General features: G+C 59.0%; 2 protein-coding genes across 5 annotated transcripts in view; both read left to right on the forward strand.

Annotated features, from left to right (window-relative positions):
• Positions 1 to 772: 772 nt before the first annotated feature.
• Positions 773 to 7,947, forward strand: KPTN (kaptin, actin binding protein). Its single transcript, XM_081273974.1, has 12 exons — positions 773 to 1,092; positions 1,424 to 1,506; positions 1,610 to 1,694; positions 1,769 to 1,823; positions 3,124 to 3,199; positions 3,309 to 3,382; positions 3,738 to 3,847; positions 3,916 to 3,993; positions 4,706 to 4,781; positions 5,361 to 5,496; positions 5,576 to 5,758; positions 7,529 to 7,947. Exons 1-12 carry the CDS (start codon positions 870 to 872, stop codon positions 7,655 to 7,657), a joined length of 1,308 nt encoding a protein of 435 aa, XP_081130100.1. The 5' UTR covers positions 773 to 869; the 3' UTR covers positions 7,658 to 7,947.
• An 839-nt stretch (positions 7,948 to 8,786) lies between these two features.
• SLC8A2 (solute carrier family 8 member A2) overlaps positions 8,787 to 17,371 on the forward strand; it is a 29,192-nt gene continuing 20,607 nt past the window's right edge. Inside the window, exons 1-4 of one of the 4 annotated variants that reach the window (XM_081273973.1) lie at positions 8,932 to 9,071; positions 11,134 to 11,258; positions 13,520 to 13,598; positions 13,836 to 14,526. In XM_081273973.1, the coding sequence (XP_081130099.1) occupies positions 13,546 to 13,598; positions 13,836 to 14,526 (744 nt within the window). In that variant the 5' untranslated portion in view covers positions 8,932 to 9,071; positions 11,134 to 11,258; positions 13,520 to 13,545. Of the gene's footprint in view, positions 9,072 to 9,885; positions 10,218 to 11,133; positions 11,259 to 13,517; positions 13,599 to 13,835; positions 14,527 to 17,371 lie in introns of those variants that run through there. The other 3 variants (XM_081273972.1, XM_081273971.1, XM_081273970.1) reach the window with 3 other exon arrangements.

Raw genomic sequence — 17,371 nt, forward strand, 5'->3', positions numbered from 1 at the left:
TCCTGGCACAGGAGGAAAGCTCAGTGAATGAAAGGGGGAAGGTACCCTCTGGCCCCACTGAATAGTTGTGTGGCACCCATAAGAATGGCCAATCGGACTGTCAGCAGGGTGGCATTCAAGAAAGGAGGTGGTTATGTGCCACCTTGATAGATCTGTTTTAGGGTAAGAACATGATAGTTAAAATAATGAATTAAAGCACCAACTTGTTTGGGCTCCAGTGCTGCTGCTGCTTTTGGGGGAGATATATACTGGGGATCCAACCCAGAGGCGCTTTACTACTGAGTTGTTTCCCTAACCCTTTTCAGTTTCTACTTTGAGACAGGGCCTCAATAAATTGCCCAGGCTGACCTTGAACTTCTTGCCTTGCGATTCTCCTGAGTCCCTGGGATTACAGGCGCTCACCACTGCATTCGGCCTAACTGGTTCTTTATGGCTGTGTGGTCATAAGCAAGTTACTTGACCTCTTTGTACCTCAACTCCATCTGTAAAATAGATATGAGTGGATGTATCTATCTCGGCCTGCTGGTGAGTTTTGAATAGATAGTTAGGTTGAATGCCCACAGAGTAACTGTTCATGGCACAGAAGGGCAATGTTAAGTTTTATGATTCTCATTCTACCTTCCACAGCCTACAAGGAAGGGCCGAGGGTCGCCACCTACCATCTTTGGTTACACTCCTGCAGCCCCTTTCCTTCGGGTGAAATGGAAAGGGAAGAGCGCGCAAGCGCAACAGGACAAAGTGGTGTGGGCGCCATCTTGATACAGGGCAATGTCCGCAGTTTGTTTACGTCATCCGTCTGCGCGACTGGCAGGCGTCCGATGGATTAGGTAGAGAACAGTGGTCCGCGGCAGAGGCTGTGGAGGGGCGTGATGGGGGAGGCGGCCGTGGCCGCGGGACCCTGCCCGCTGCGCGAGGACAGCTTCACGCGTTTCTCGTCGCAGAGCAATGTGTACGGGCTGGCCGGCGGCGCGGGTGGACGCGGGGAGCTCCTCGCCGCCACCCTTAAAGGCAAGGTGCTCGGCTTCCGCTACCAAGACCTCCGACAGAAAATCCGGCCGGTGGCCAAGGAGCTGCAGTTCAACTACATCCCCGGTGCGTGGCGCCATGGAGCTGGGGGCGTGGAACGTGGTGTTGAGGATTCTGAGGCTCTGTTGGAGCCCGGTCACCACGATGGGAGACTGGGTGACTGAACGGAGTCGAGGTTGATTATCACTGGGGTCGGGGGCAGGGATAATAGGGGCTTGAAAGTGGGTAGGGTTTCAGGATTCCTAAAGCAAAGGTCAAGATGCTGGTACCTAGTAGTCAGATAGTGATGGTCAGGACTCTCGCAGACCCATAATTGCGGTGGTCAGAAGTCGCTGTGATTGGTGGTACCAGGAATCTCAAGTCTGACTACAGTGACATTTTCACTGTCCCCTTCCAGTGGATGCAGAGATTGTCTCCATCGACACCTTCAACAAGTCACCCCCGAAGCAGGGCCTGGTTGTGGGGATCACTTTCATCAAGGTACCCAGAGCACCCTCCACCTACCCACACCCTCCTTACACACCAGCCATCGTGCCTTCCCAAAATCCCTCCTACTACCCCTGAAGTGAGTTTCCTTCCCCAGGATTCAGGGGACAAGGGCTGCCCCTTTCTTAACATTTATTGCGACTATGAGCCTGGCTCTGAATTCAACCTGGACTCCATTGCACGTGAGTGAGGCTGGGAACTGGAGGGTGGGAGGGGGCCCTGGCAAGTGTGCCCATCTGCCTGTGTCCTCCTACAGAGAGCTGCCTGAACCTGGAGCTCCAGTTCACACCTTTCCAGCTGTGTCACACAGAGTGAGTGTCCCTGGCCCTTGGGGTCTCAAACCCCTGTCAGTGGGAGTCTGTTTCCCCATCTGGAAAACAAAAGGGTTATAGTCAATCAAGGACTGGAAACCAAAGTGCCATTGATGCCAGAGAGGTTCAGCACAGCGGGGAGGGAGGGCATGGGGTGTGGTAGGGGCAGTATCCAGCTGGAGACCACACACCTGCCCATGGACAGTATGCTTCTAAGGTGAATGTGGACCAGACAGCCAGGGGCCACCACTTTCTCAACCCTGAAGAAGATTACCTGAGGGAGCTCATTGAGCGAGCACCTGTGCTGTGGACATCAGGAATTAGCAGGTCTGAGGTTCTAGATTCTGACATCCCCAGGATCAAAGATGCTAAGTTTTATAGAGTTGTAAGCTCAAAGGTTCCAAGGTTTGAAAGTTCTACAGTTTTATGAATGCCAGCATCTTCTGAGATTCTATATAAGGTTTCTAACATTCTCGTGTTACAAGCAGATGAAACACAGACCATCTAGAATCTCAAAGTTCTAGTGTTCCCAACTATGTGGATTCCACTCCGGGGCTTGTAGAACACCGGTGTTCTAACATAAGGGTTGGAAAACTGTATTTTTGCAAACTTCTGTGAAGACCCATAGAGTAAAATATTAGGTTTGGGGGACCAGTCCCTGTCACAGCTACTCAGTTCTGCCATTGTTGCAGGAGAGCAGCTGTTGATAACTGTGCAAATGAATGAGCACGACTGTGTTCCAATAAAACTTTATTTGCAAAAACAGGAAGTGGGTTGGTTTTGGTCTGCAGGTCCTGGTTTGCCAACCTGTGTCTAGCAGATAAAAGTTCTAAAACTGAAGATTCAAACTCAGCCATGTTCTAGATGCTAGGGTTTGGATGATCCACACGTTCCACGAGACTAGATACCAACCATGACAATTTCTAAAAGCCCTAGTCTTTCAGAGAAAACAATAAACAACTTCTGGAATCCTGGGCTTCCAGATTGAAGAACCTCAGTATTTTAAGGTTCTACAGTTCCATTCCAGAGAGAAAATTCCAGCCGGGGAGGGCCCCAGGAATGGGAGGTGCTGGCGTGAGTTTCTGTGGTGCTGAGATGGGGCAGCTTCTGAGAGGGCTGGCTCCTGCAGGTCTGTGCTTCACAGAGACACGTACTAAGAGCTGAAGTCTGAGATTCTAGTCTGGGTCTGCCATCTGAATGTGAGGGTACATACAAGCAAGGATTTCTGCCAAGAGGATCCAAAACATCTGGACTCAGCCACACTCAGGTCCTTCCATTTTCTCGATTTGTCTGTTTGCAGGGTCCAGGTTGGGGATCAGCTGGAGACTGTGTTTCTCCTGAGCGGGAATGACCCAGCCATCCATCTCTACAAGGAGGTGAGGCACCAACATGCCCTGCCAGGGTTCCCCGTGGGCTGGCTCTGGGCAGGGGATGCTGGAGGCTGGTGGCTGACTCCAGGTACCTGGGTGGATCGTGTTCCCCCAGAATGAAGGGCTGCATCAGTTTGAAGAACAGCCCGTGGAGAACCTCTTCCCAGAGCTCACGAATCTGACCAGTAGGTAGGATGGGCCCCAGAAAAGCCAGCAGGGACCTAGGCTGTAACCTCAGAGAAGACAGTGGTGGGAAGTGCCTTTAAGGACAACAGGGGATCCTAGAGAAACTGAGCAGCAGGCACGAGCTCAGAAAAGGCAAGGTGTGACCCCCAGGGAAATTGACCAACAGTGGTGACCCCAGAGAGAACAGGAGGTGGACCCAGTAATCAGATGATAGGGATTGGCCCTGGAGCATTGGGCAGTGGGGATCACGACTTGCAAATCAGATTGCTGACCAGGTGCTGCAGGGAGGGGTGGGTGCTGGGAGCCACCGATGGTCCTCTGTGCTGTCCATCTGTCTGTCCATCCACCCGCCAACCAGTGTCCTCTGGCTTGATGTCCACAACCTCCCCGGCACATCCCGGCGCCTCTCGGCTCTCGGCTGTCAGAGTGGCTATGTCCGTGTCGCCCACGTGGACCAACGGAGTCAAGGTGAGGGCCAGGCCGTGTGCCAGGGCTGGGAACTGGGGCAGAGCCTTGAGTCCTTGCTCTCCATGCAGAGGTGCTGCACATGTGGACAGTCCTGCAGGACGGCCCCATCTCCCGAGTGATCGTGTTCAGCCTCACGGCCCCCGAGGGTGAGCTCAGGGCCCAGGGACCAGGGGAGGCAACTCCGCAGGTTAAGCTCCCCCACCCGAGTTGGTTCCCCAACCCGGGGTGTCAGACCCCATCCTTCCCTCCGCACCCTGTCCAGCCATCGCGATGGCGTGCCCCTCCCCTCCCCTCCTGCCCAGGTAGCCTAGGGCAGGTCTTCTCCGCTGGGCACCTCTGCTCTCCGTGCTTTGGTCTGACCTAGACTTTTGCTCCGGGGTTGAGCTGCGCCATTCTCTCTGTGGTCTGACCCTCACTCTTCCCTTGGTGACATACTTGCATCCCCCGTTCTGTCCTTTCTACTGTCTGCGGACCAAATGCTGTCCCGCCACTCAGGATGGAACCGTCAACCCCCGTGCATTGGTCTCTTCCTGCTCCTTGACCCGTCTGGCCTTGATGGCGTTTCTTTGGCCCCTGTGCCGTTTGGGGTTGGCCCTTACTCGCCCCCCCCCCCAACCTGGTGTTCTCCACAACCCCTCAGGGACCGGTCTCTCTGCTGGGTGGAAACTCGGGCCCCTCACGCGGCCATCTGACACCCGCTCTTCCCTGTAGTACCGACCTCCGTCATTTCTCTTATGGTCCAGCTTCTAACCTCCTGTCTTCTTTGAGACCTAACTGGTGTTCCTCTCACCGAGGGGGACGGGGTGTGGAGAGGAACCTGTCCCCACAGACCCCCCACCACTCCCGTTCCTTCTGCAGAGGCCCCAGACCAGCCACAGCAGGAGGCGTGCAGCGTGCTCGTGGTCAGCATGCTGGAGCCGGCAGTGGTGTACCGGTGAGGGCCTGGGCAGGGGTGGCCTGACCCCGCGACCCAACCTTGTCCTCCTCAGCAGAAGGTCCCTCTGGGTGAAGCTGGTCAGGGCTGGGCAGGTGAAGCTCTTGGTGACCCAGGAAGGGCACTGTGAGTGTTTACGTCTGGGTCCTGTAGAGAGTGGACAGAGGCCTCGGGTGGGCAGAGATGCCCAGCCCTGGAGAGGGTGGGCCAGGGAGTGTTCCAGCAAGTGTTTTCCCACACACCTGGGCAGGCCCCATCTGTGACACCTGCCAGTTTCCATGGGGTCAGTGCCCCCACCGTGGAGGGGGGCAGGTACCCCAGCAGGAGACCTGTCCACCCCCATGGGCCAACACAGCCAGCTCTGGCACACCATGGGTGGACGGGAAGTACCCGAGCCAGGGCCAAGTCATCCAGGCTCTGGGGACAGCGTGGGTGTCCAGACTGGGGACGGGGCGTGTGAATCCCCAGGAAGAGCACGGGGCCTCCTCTTGGGTGTGAGGTGCCTGGCCTGCAGAGTTGGGAGGCAGACACCCTGAGGGGCACAGGTCAGTGACCAGCTGACGCTGGGCTGGTCCTCAGGGACCTGCTGAACCGGGGCCTTGAAGACCAGCTTCTCCTGCCTGGCAGTGACCAGTTTGACAGCGTCCTCTGTGGCCTGGTCACTGATGTGGATTTAGATGGACAACCAGAAGTCCTGGTGGCCACCTATGGACAGGTGGGACATGCGGGCTGGGACTGCCGTGCCCTCATGTCCCTGTACCCCCCTCAGCCTGTGACCTTGCCTCCCGCCGCAGGAGCTGCTCTGCTATAAGTACCGCGGCCCCGAGTTGGGGCTGCCAGGGGCCACCCCTGGCTTCCAGCTGCTGTGGCGGCGGAGCTTCTCGAGCCCCCTGCTGGCCATGGCTCACGTGGACCTGACCGGCGACGGGCTGCAGGAGCTGGCCGTGGTCTCCTTGAAGGGCATGCACATCCTGCAGGTAACTCGCAGGCCAGGGCTGGGCACGGGGCCCGCGGAGGGTCCGCACATCTGTGCAACCAGGCCTGTTCCCGCAGGATCCTCGCGGGCATCAGGGAGGCAGGACGGGACGCTGGGGAGGGGTCAGGCCTCAGCCTGGCCCGGTGGGGAGCATGAGTGCTGGTTTCTCCCCTTCCCGTGGGGTTCACTGCTGAGGCCACCTCCCGGGAGAGGGGTCCCTGTTGGCCAGGAGGACACTCACGGCAGCTGGGTGGGCCCTACCTGGGGGAGGAGGTTACCCCCCTGCCCCAGCTCCCCTCAGCCTCCAAGGGCCTCCCCACCCCCACAGTCCCTCCTCGAGCTCTGCCTCGCTGCCCTGCTCTGTGGCTGTGGGCCGACCTGAGTCTTCCCCTGCACCGGAGCCTCTGCCCTGTGTCTGCGGGACTCACCTGCCTCACCTCGGCAGCCCTTTCTCCTCCGCTGGTCCCCACAGCACTGGCTGTGGCTAACTGCCAATTGCTGGTGGCATCGACTTCCACGTCCGACTTCTTACCCTGCCCTGCAGCGTGACCTCCAGCTGCCTGCTGCAGCAGCTCCGGGCACCCAGCCACTGTGCTCCGACCTCCCACTGACCTCTGACCTCTGACCCTCGCACAGCAGCCTAGTGCCTTTCCGCCTGTCCTGGTCCACCGTCCACCCATGGAAATGGCCCGTGGTCCAGCCTTGGACCCTCCATTGCAATGTGGCGCTCTGGTCTAACCTTGACCTTCTGCTGACCGTCACCCCACCTTTGAGGCTGTGCCGTACCTTGCCCACCTTACCCCTGCTCTCTCCTTCCCTCCCGTCTGACCCAGGGCCGCGCTGGCTGGTCTAGCCTGGGTTCTCCTCTGGCTCTCCCCTCTGCTGCTGGAGTCTTCCTTGGGCCTTTTCCCACAGGCTAATCCTTACAGAATGTTTTAGATTAGGCCCAGGAGAAGATAGAGTGAGGTTCCAGTGGGAAATCTGAGGTTGGACCACCTTGGGCAGGACAAAGTGAGGTCTCAGGAAAATGGGGTTTAGATGGTTAGGCTCCAGTGGAGATGCTTGAGATTAGCAGATGGGTCCTGAGGTTAGACCACGTGGAGACTCGGAGCCAGGAGAGAGGCTGCGGTTAGACCCTAATGCCAAGGACATAAACCCCACTAGAGAGGTCTGAGGTTAGACCCCAGTGGAAAAGACTGTGGTCTGATTGTGGGTGAAAGGACTTCCTCACTGCCACATCACCCTTCATCACAGTCTACTTAAGCATTTCACTTCAGCTGTCTGCTCCTCTCTCCCGACTGCTGAGGTCTAACCTCAGACCTTCCAGCTGAGGTCTAACCCTGGCCCTCGTGTGTTAATAGAGCCTCTCTCTTCCCCTTGGATCTGCGGCTTCTTTGCCTTGTTGACCTGTCTTTTGCTGTTAGGGTCTCACCTTCGCCTCTCCAGGGTCATTGAGCCTCTAGTAATCGGGCTCACTCCCTTTGTAGTGTTGTCTGCTTTTATTTTGACCCATCTCTGTCCCTTCCACTGATTTCTGGCCCGCTCCCCTACTTTTGGCTCTAGGCCTGTCCTTCCCACTGGAATTCACTTGAGGCCTTCTCTCTGGGTCTAGCCTTCGTCTTGTCCCAGAAATCCCTTCTTCCCCACACCCTGCAGTCTGCGCTCTGTGCCCTGCTGGCCCTTGGGTGTCCAGTCCACACTGCCCGGCTGTGGTCTAGGTGCATTCCCTGCTTTTTCTCAGCTGGCCCTCCTCCTCCTCCTCTCCCCACAGCACAGCCTCATCCAGGCCTCTGAGCTGGTCCTGACCCGGCTTCGGCGTCAAGTAGAACAGAGGAGACGGCGGCCACGGGGGCTTGGGGACAGGTCGGGCCCAGGGCCTGCAGAGCCCCCGGCCTCCTGAGCACCTACCTGTCGGTTCATTCTTCTTACACCTGGAGCAGTTCATGAGACACATCTCCAGCCATTGATGGGAGGAGGTGTCCCAAGAAGAGTGTGGTCTCCCCAGGTCCCCAGGTGGGACAGCCCTGAGTCTCTGCTCTGGCTTTGCCCCACAAGCCCTGTGATCCAGGCTAGCCCCTCTCTCTGTGCCTCGGCATCCCCAGCGGGAAACGGGCGATCCCACCCACCATTTCCAGTGCGCTGAGCACTGGTCATGTGTCCAGAGAAACAAAGCTTTTACAGTCGACTTCATTCTTTTGTATGGCAAGCATTTTTTAAGCACCTACTGTATGCCAGGCTCTGTGGATGCTGGAGTCACCTAGAAAAATCAAGGGAGGAGGTTTTAAGGACAAGAGAATCCAAGGTTAGACCCAGAAACGGGACAGAGATTAGATCCCAGTGTAGACCATAAAGGAGAAAACTGAGGTTAGACCCCAGCAAGAAAGTGGAAACCAAGCCACTGTGGAGCGCTGGGTAAGATGAGGGGTCTGAAGTTAGATCCGGCAAGTGGCGGAGGTTTGCCCTGGTGGACTGGTCTGAGGTTGAACAGTTTAGCTCTCAGGATGACTGAGGACCCCAGTGGTAGGGTCTAGATCTGGGGTGAGACTCCATGGAAAGACTGTGGTGGGAGGAATTCTTGTGGGAGAATGTCGTCAAGTTGCCGCAGAGGGTGTGAGACTAGGCCCCTGTGAATCATACTGGGGTTGGACCCCTCAAAAAAATATGCAAAGGGCCTGGGTTAGGGCCCAGCAGAACATAACTGCGGTTTGGTTTTTGTTTTGTTTGCGGCACTACCACTGAGCTACATCCCATCCCTTTTTATTTTTTATTTTGAGACATGTCTTGCTAAGTTTCTGAGGCTGGACTCAAACTGAGTCCTCCTGCCCCAGCCTCCCCAGCCTCTGGGTTTGCAGGTGTGCATCCCTGTGGCTGGCAGTAATAGAGTTTAGATCCCAGTGGAGAATACTGAGGTGAAAACCAGACAGAACCCAGGGTGCACCGTACTGTAGAGGCTGCGGTCAGGCCTAGTATGAGAAGCCCAGGACTTGGAGCTGCACACAGGCACCCAGGAGAAGGAACCAGAGTCTGCCTCCCAGGGACCATGGAAGGCAGAAGGCAAGAGATGAGTGAGGAAGCAGGCCTGCCCTCCCCCACCACAGGCCAGGAATAGAATCCGGGTCAGCGGGGTGGGGGGGTGGTTCCTGAGCAGGCTCCAGACTGGGACTTGGGCTTGGGTGGGACGCCTGCTCCTGTGTGTGGTGGGGGTGCAGCATCTGGTCATGTAGACCATCTGTCTCTGCCTCTGGCCATGGAAATCCTCCCATAAATCTGACCACCAGCCGGGACCAGGCCCAGCCTCCAGTCTACAGTGTGGGAGATAGGAGCCTCCCTGCCTTCATCCCGGCAAACTCCATCCCCCCCAGGTCTCCCAGAAGCCAGGCCAAGCGTGGGGAGTTGCAGGGAGCTGGATCCTCTCCTCCTGGCAGAAGGCCCAAGGCTGGCTCGCCAGGACAGGCAGTGGGCATGGGCACTGGCATGAGCGGCTTCCTCCCCCGCTGCCACCTGCAGAGGCCCAGCACCGGGGCCTGGTGCACACCATCACCTCCTGCTCTGGGAGGTGCGGAGAGGGCTGTGGGGAGAGGCAGCCGTGAGCAGTGGTGGCTGGGTCTGTGCACGTGTGGCAGGGCGTCTGCCTGTGTGTCCACTCCAGGGCGGGAGCACTCACGTCCCAGGAGCCAGGGCCACCTCCTGGGCCTTGGCGGTTTGCTTCCTGACTTCTTTTTCATTTTTTAAGCAAATAGTTTCCTGACCTCTTGCCCCAGCCTCAGCCTGCAGCGGTGCAGCGCGTGGCTTGAGGACACGGAGCCCAGAGCTGCGTTTCACCGCCCCCGCCTCAGTTTCCCCGCCTGGGAGATGGAGCTGATGGTAGCATCTGCTCCAGACTCCGCGGCGGCGGCAGTGTGGACGAGTGACAGGCCTCATAAACATGTCCTCACAATGCCTGGCACGTGGTAGGGCTGTGTGAATGGCCGCCCTGTTATTATTATTAATGGGTGCCTTTGTGGTTGTTTCCGGCCTTCTTTGTTGGGGTTACTGCGCAGGCGCCCTGTGCAAATTTAGACCTACTGGCCCAACATTCTTGCCCCCCCTCGAGGCCCGTGACTATTTGTAGCTGCTTTGCATCTGGGCCCATGTATGGGCCGGAGACTGCGCGCGCTGGAGAGGACGGGGAGCCTCTCAGACCCGCAGACAGCGCCCTCCGCTGCTGTCCCTGGCCTCTGGTGCTGAACCCGGAGTCTGGGTCGGAGGCTCGGGCTGCCTCCGCTGCCGGCCTCCCCCCCCGCCCGGCCCCGCCCCGCCCTCGCCGGCTCCTCCCTCCGGCCCCCTCCCCGCCCCCGCCCCCTCCCCTGCTGCCTGCTCGGTCCCTCGCCAGTCGCGGCGCCTCTCGCTCCTCTCCCGCTGGCGGAGTCGCCCACCGCGGCCAGCCCAGCTGGGGGCACCTGCCCAGGCCGTGGGCGCAGGTAAGCGACCGAGCGCGGGGCGTGGGAGGAGACGCGGCCCCCAGGTACGCGGTGGGGATGCGGGGGAGCTCCCTGGGGCTCCCGGGGCCGGGCTGCGCGCCGGGCGGGGACGGGGGTGGGCAGGGGGCCCCGGGGACCCCGGGGACCCCGGCCGCAGTCACCGCCTTCCCGTGCCTGGCGCGCCCCCGGGATCCCCGCGCCTCTCCCGGCGTCCCCGTCTGCCGCGCACTCCGTCCCCCGGCGGTTCCGCGGGCTCCCCGCGACGACTTCAAGTCCTCGGGTTCGCCGCCACCTCTTGCGCCATCTCTGCTTCCGCCTCTCGGGTCCGGCGGTCCCGGGCTCTGTCCGTCTGTCTGTCGGTCTGTTCGTCATCTGTCTCCCGCCTGCCTGCCGCTCTGTCTCCCTGTCTGTTTCTTCTCGCCCTGGGAGCCGGTTACTCCTCCTACACACCTTTGCCTCCGCCCCTGGCAGGGGACCTGGGGGAAGACGGTCCCCCGCAGAGTGGCCCCCAGCAGGCCTGGAGCCCCCCAAACTCCGCGCCCCTCTCCAGCGGAGCTCCCTCTCATCCTCCCAGCGGCATCCGCCCATCTCTCCCCAAGCAAAGCCTCTCCCCTGCCTTGTTGCTGGCACTCAGAGGCTGGTCCTTCCTGCAGTCTAACCTGCAACCTTTGTAGTAGAGATTGGACGGAGTAGTTCTTTCTTTTTCTACCCTTTCCTTTCCTCTTCGAATAAACTGGACCAGTCCTTCCAGTCTAACTTCCATGCCTCTTGCTGTTTGTCCAGTTCTGGACTTATTCATTCTTTTGCCAACTGCTGAGTGACTTTCTTATTCCAGGCATAGCACTCCATGTTGGCTCAGGTCATGCCAGTCCTTCCTAGAGTCTCACTTCCATCCCTCTTGTGTTATGCCTGTCTCAGACTTGTCAGTAGGCTGGATTGCAAGGGCTTTCCAGACACCTCCTGGGGACTTTGAGAGGACCCTTCTGAGTCCAGAGGCCCAGACATCCTCTTCCTTCTTCGAGGGATGGGACTCTGGTGAAGGTGGGTGAGAGTGGGTGACCAGGGGGAGGTTTGAGCCCATGGCTGGAGCTGGCATGGGACCATATGTGCCCGTGTGTCCACCTCCTTCCTGGCTGCAAGTGAAGTCCCCGCCCAGCGTGACAGTGCCGTGTGGGGACTCCAGATGGCTTGAGAGATCACCGAGCCCTTGGTGTACGGAGCTGGGGTGTGTGGTCCCCAGCTGGGATGCGGTGTGCAGGAGAGCCTGGGCCCTGGGGGCAGTGAGGAGCTCAGGTAGAGTCCGCACCCCAGAACTGCATCGTCCTCCCAGGGCCAGCTGGAGGAACCCTGCCTGGCCCCGCCCACTCTCTGGGCAGGCGAGGGACCCCAGAGGTCCCACCGGTCACCAGGCCCACCTGCCCCTAGGCCTGCACTCACCCAGCACCCCTCCAGGCGGGATGAGGAGGAACTGGGGCGCTTACCACTGACCCAGCTGGCCACAGGCCCAGGAGGCCGAGGCCAGGAAGAGGTGACCTGGAGATGCTGCCACCTCCCTGGGGCCCAGAGAAGGTGCCTGCTATCTGCCCCACCCCCTCGCGGCTCAGGCGATCCTGTTGCCCCTGCACCCAACGCAGCAGATCAGGTTCCAGGGCCGCTGCTGGAGGAGGCGGGGAGCCCGAGCTGCAGGGGCGGCAGGCTCTGGGTCATCATTTCACAAATATTTATCTAGTGCTTTCTCTTCCAGCCTCCTCCCCAGGCCCCAGTGAGAGGGAACCGGGCAGCAAGAGAGCCTTGGGGAGGCTGCCTTGCCAGCCCTGCAAGGAGGGGGCTTGAGCACACATCCTGGCATCCTGCTCTGACCCTGGTCTCCCTTGAGGGCTTCAGCAGCAGAGACCGGTCGTTAGACTTGGGGGAAGACTTCCCAGGCCGCAGCTCCCTCCCAGAGAAAGGGAGTTAATGTGTTGGAGGATTCTCACTCTCAGGTGGCCCGTTTCTCCTGGAAGGCAAAGTGGAGGGAGGAAGGAACAAGCTTAAGTGTTTGCTCTGGATCCTGGTGGGCCTGTAATTATGCCTAAGTCGTTGCTAATTAGGGGGCTGCTAATTAGATGTATCATTAGGGGCCTTGTTGAGGGGACTAATTGTGCGGTGGCCCTTTAAGGATCACCCCTCTCCCCGCCCTGCCTAAACCCCCCCCCCTTTTGGAGAAGTTCTGCCAACATTCTGCCTCCCTCCCCCAGAGGAGCCAGCTCCCAGCCCATGGTATGTGGGTGTGAGTTGGGGGCAGGCTGTGGGTTAGACTCCCAGAGGAACTTTTTAGACAGAATTGGAAGTTACTGGGAGACTTAAGGCTGATGGCAGAGAGAGGGGTCTGAGAGGGTGGAGGCTCAATGACACCTCCCTCCCTCCCTCTCTCCTCCATTTATAGGCACTGGGTTACCATGGCAACATGAGGGTGGGGCAGAGGCACTCATGCTCCACCGAGTCCCTCTTGGAGAGAAAGCCTGGGAGCCACAGAGTTGGTGCTGGGTGATTTGGGGCAGGTTATTTAACCTCTGAGCCTTGAGCTTCTCATCTGTGAAATGGATGGGGACTCCCCCAACGGGGTGGTGTCATTCTGGATTGAGGGTCCAGGTAAGGTGATGTCAGAGTGGATCCCTGAAAGAAGAGGGTGCAAGGCTCATGATGTGTGGAGAGGAGTGTCCCGGGAAAGGGGAGAGCAGGTCAAAGGCCCTGGGGAGCAGACTGGTCTGCTGTGTCCCAGGAACAGTGGAGTGGGGCAGTGTGGCTGGTGCACTGTGGGCAAGGGGGCGAGGCCAGGGGAGGCAGGACGTGCAGGACCTGAGAGGCCAGAGGAAGCCCGGAGGGTCCTGAGCAGAGGACCTGATCTAACAGGTGTCTCTAGGAGACCCGCACGTGACGCAGAAATGGCTTCCCAAAGCACAGACCAGGCCAGGGAGGCAGGCAGAAGGACCCCGTGCCAACGAATGGCACAAACCAGCTCAGGTCCCGGTGCCTCTGCTGCTGAGGAGCTGGGCGGCCTACAGAGCCTGGGGAGAGGCGGAGCACCGACACCCAGGGACCGTGTCGCAGGGCGGGGGCGAGGGAGGCTCCGCAGCCCCTGCCCAGCCCCACCTGAGACCGACAGGCCCACAGGGCTCCTTCCATACCCGGCTCCCGCCATCTGTCGCTTCCTCAAGGGCTTCGTGGTGTTGTCGCGCCCACCCACGTCCCCTCCTTTCTGGTGCTGTATACTATTCCGCGGGGCTTCTGTCTGCTGCTGACTGGCTCCTGGGCCGTTTCAGGACTGTGCTGCTGTAGACGAGCTGCCATGAAGACTCCCGCAGGTGCCTCTTGGTGGACACACGGGCCTCTCTCTCTTGGGTAGGTTCCCAGGAACGGAGTCGCTGAGGCTCAGGGTGCATGGTGCAGTCCCCAGGGTTCAGGCCAGCTTCCTGCCCACGCTCGCTCAGGGATCTTCCGTGCCTCCCCCTCGGGTCTCTGTGTCCTCTGTGTCTCCTTTGGCCCCCATGTCGTCCTCAGCTCCCGGGGTGACCCCGTGGGCTTTGGCTGTGCCATGACAGGAGGGGCTGCTCCCCTCACCAGACTCCTCCTCCCTAGGGCCCCGTCGCCCCCCATGGCTCCCCTGGCCTTGGTGGGGGTTGCGCTCCTCCTGGGGGCTCCCCCGTGCTCAGGGGCGGCCACCCCGACCCCCTCCCTGCCGCCTCCCCCGGCCAATGACAGCGACCCCAGCCCTGGGGGCTGCCAGGGCTCCAACCGCTGCCAGCCGGGGGTGCTGCTGCCCGTGTGGGAGCCAGACGACCCCTCGCTGGGCGACAAGGCCGCGCGGGCGGTGGTCTACTTCGTGGCCATGGTCTACATGTTCCTGGGTGTGTCCATCATCGCTGACCGCTTCATGGCATCCATCGAGGTCATCACGTCCAAGGAGAAGGAGATCACCATCACCAAGGCCAACGGGGAGACCAGCGTGGGCACCGTGCGCATCTGGAACGAGACGGTGTCCAACCTGACGCTCATGGCCCTGGGCTCCTCGGCGCCCGAGATCCTGCTGTCCGTCATCGAGGTCTGTGGCCACAACTTCCAGGCCGGCGAGCTGGGCCCGGGCACCATCGTGGGCAGCGCAGCCTTCAACATGTTCGTGGTCATCGCTGTGTGCGTCTATGTCATCCCGGCCGGGGAGAGCCGCAGGATCAAGCACCTGCGGGTCTTCTTCGTCACCGCCTCCTGGAGCATCTTCGCCTACGTCTGGCTCTACCTCATCCTCGCTGTCTTTTCCCCCGGTGTGGTCCAGGTAAGCAAGGACACCCCCTGGTGCTCATGTGGGGCAGAGCCGGAGGGGTGACTCTTGGCCTGGCGGGTTGACTTGTGCATTTGAAAAAGTGCGTGCTCGCTCGGAGCGGGCGCCCGGTACAGTTGTGCATACACCGTACATACACTGCACAAGGAGCTCAAGCCCAAGAGGGGAGACCGGGCTGGAGTCCTCCGCAGCTGCCAAGCTGAGTCTGCAGAGGCACCGGCACCGCAATGGGAGCACCGCACCCACCAGAGAGTTCCTTTCAGTCTTCACGAGGGCGCTGTGAGCGACAGCCCCTGTGGTCTGTGTGGTGCGCCCAGGTCTATCTGCCACTTCACCCTGACTCCGCGTAATTTATTCCTGCCGCTGCAATAAGACGTCCTACGTTTGCATAATTCATGCCGCACTTGGTTGCGTCGCCAGCCCCTTGTTTTCTGACAGCGCTAATTGGTTTGGGTGACTTGCCGCGATTTACAGGATGTACCCGGGCCTGCGCAGAGGCCGGCCTCATCTGCTAGCCCAGCGCCGTGCTTGCCCGCAGCCCTCATTTGCATAATTCATTCATTATTCATAATTGGTTTCTGATGTCGAGATAATTTATGCGGCTTCAGTGTCGTGTGTACCCATCCAGTGCACCCTAGATACTAGCCTGTCGCCCCTTGGCATGATTCGTTCCTACGATGACCGGTTCGGCCTCGGCTGCATAACGGACACCTGCGTTCCGTGGCCATTTGCCTGACATTTGTGTCGTAACCTGCCCCCCCCCCACCCCCGCGGTCTCCCTGACAACATTTGCTTAACGCACCTCCCACAGCTCCCTGGCTGCCCCCATTTGCATAATTTATTTATGGCCTGGCCTGATTCGCTCACGCATATGCATAATTTATCCGTGGTGGCCCAGGCTCCTTCACACTTGTGGGTGATTGTTCCCGCCTGTCACACTTCTCCAGTTAATAGTTTCCTCCAGGAAGGATCTAAAGCTAGCGGTGTAAAAATGCTTTATGGGATGCGTGTCAGGCAGCACAAGGATCCAGAAACTCCAGCGAACCCCATAGAATCACCTGTCAGTCAGTCACCTGCGGGGCGGGCCCTGGAGGCGGAGCTTCCTTCCCGGGAAAACAGACTCCGCAGCTGCAAGTGGCTTAGTTGGGCTGTGGGAGAGGGTCGCGAGCTTCTGTGCACAGAGCGGGCAGGCTTCTGTAAACAGTCAGAATGGGGTGGGGCCCTGGATCTTCTGAGAGGTCCCCTGCCAGGCTCATTTGTAAGGGCCTCTGGGCCCTCGGATGGGAACCACCCTCCATCTTTATCTTCAATAAGAAAGGCAGCATTTGAGTTGGGCATTTTTTAATTTAATTTTTAATTAATTAAAAAGGAGGCACTTAACCACCAAGCTCCTTCTTTTAAATTATTTTTTGAGACAGGATCCTGCTAAATTGCAGTCTGTGATTCTCCTACCTCAGCCTCCTGCGTAACTGTGATTACAGACCTCCATGCTGGGTAGCAACCCAGGCCTCCTCATGCTAGGCAAGTGCTCTACCACTGAGCTACCCCCAAGCCTTTTTTATTTTTTATTTTGAGACAGGCTGTAGCTAAGTTGCTTAGAGCCTTGCTAAATTCCCAGGCTGGTCTCAAACCTGTGATCCTCCTGCTTCAGCCTCCTGAGTCCCTGGGATTACAGACATGTGCCACACAAGGGGCAAACTGGCAAGCCCCGGCTGGTGTTTTCAGAATGTGCCTGGGCTGCGGCCAGCTGGGCCCGAGATAACCAGACTAGAGGCGATGGTGACAGTGTGACTGCCCTTCCTGAGCATCTCCACGTGCTGGGAACTGGTCGTGCCAAGTGCTGCTCATGCATGTGCTCATTCCATCTTGGAATGTCGCCATTTTACTGACAGAGAGGCTGGGCCACCCTCCTCCTTAGATCCCAGCTCTCAGCTCAGTCGTCCTTGTCTGTAGTGGAAACTCATCTGAGGTGGCTTCGGGAAGGTGGTCCAGCTGTAGGCGTCTCCTGGAGTCAGGGTCCTGCCCTGAGGGCTTCGAGCTCTCCAGGAGGAGGCCTGCAAGGGCGAGTTGCTTGTGGAGCAGGCCCAGAGGGAACGCGCTGAGCAGGGAGCAGGCCCCAAAGGTGGGCAGGGTTTGGAGCAGTGGAGCCAGCCCTGGTGGAGGGCGAGAGGGACAGGAGGAGACTACTCTGCCCCTTCACAGGGGCTGGAACCAACCACAGGGTGGGGATGTGTGTGTCTCTTGGTGGTGGCTGAGAATGTGTGGGTTTCTGGCACCTGAGCAGCCAGGCATGATCACCAGTGGGTAAAAGGGGATGGAAGGATGGATGGGTGGGTGGATGGGTGGATGGAAGGGTGGGTAGGTTGGATGGGTGAGTGGGTAGATGGATGGTGGATGGGTGGATGGATTGATGGATGGGTGGGTAGATGAATGGTGGATGGATGGATAGTGGGTGGATGGATGGTGGATGGATGGATGGTGGATGGATGGATGGGTGGGTGGATGGATGGTGGGTAGATGGGTAGGTAGGTGGATGGATGGCTGAGTGGGTAGATGGATGAGTGGCTAGGTGGCTGGGTGGGTAGATGGATGATGGGTGGGTGGTGGATGGATGGGTGGATTGATGGGTGGCTGGGTGGATGGATGGTGGATGGATGGATAGTGGGTGGGTGGATGGGTGGATGGTGGATGGGTGGGTGGATGGATGGTGGGTGGGGTGGATGGTGGGTAGATGGGTAGGTAGGTGGATGGATGGCTGAGTGGGTAGATGGATGAGTGGCTAGGTGGCTGGGTGGGTAGATGGATGATGGGTGGGTGGTGGATGGATGGGTGGATTGAT

Source organism: Spermophilus citellus, assembly GCF_964194105.1.
Source record: "Spermophilus citellus genome assembly, chromosome: 18".
In the NCBI taxonomy this organism is placed as follows: Eukaryota; Metazoa; Chordata; class Mammalia; order Rodentia; family Sciuridae; genus Spermophilus; species Spermophilus citellus.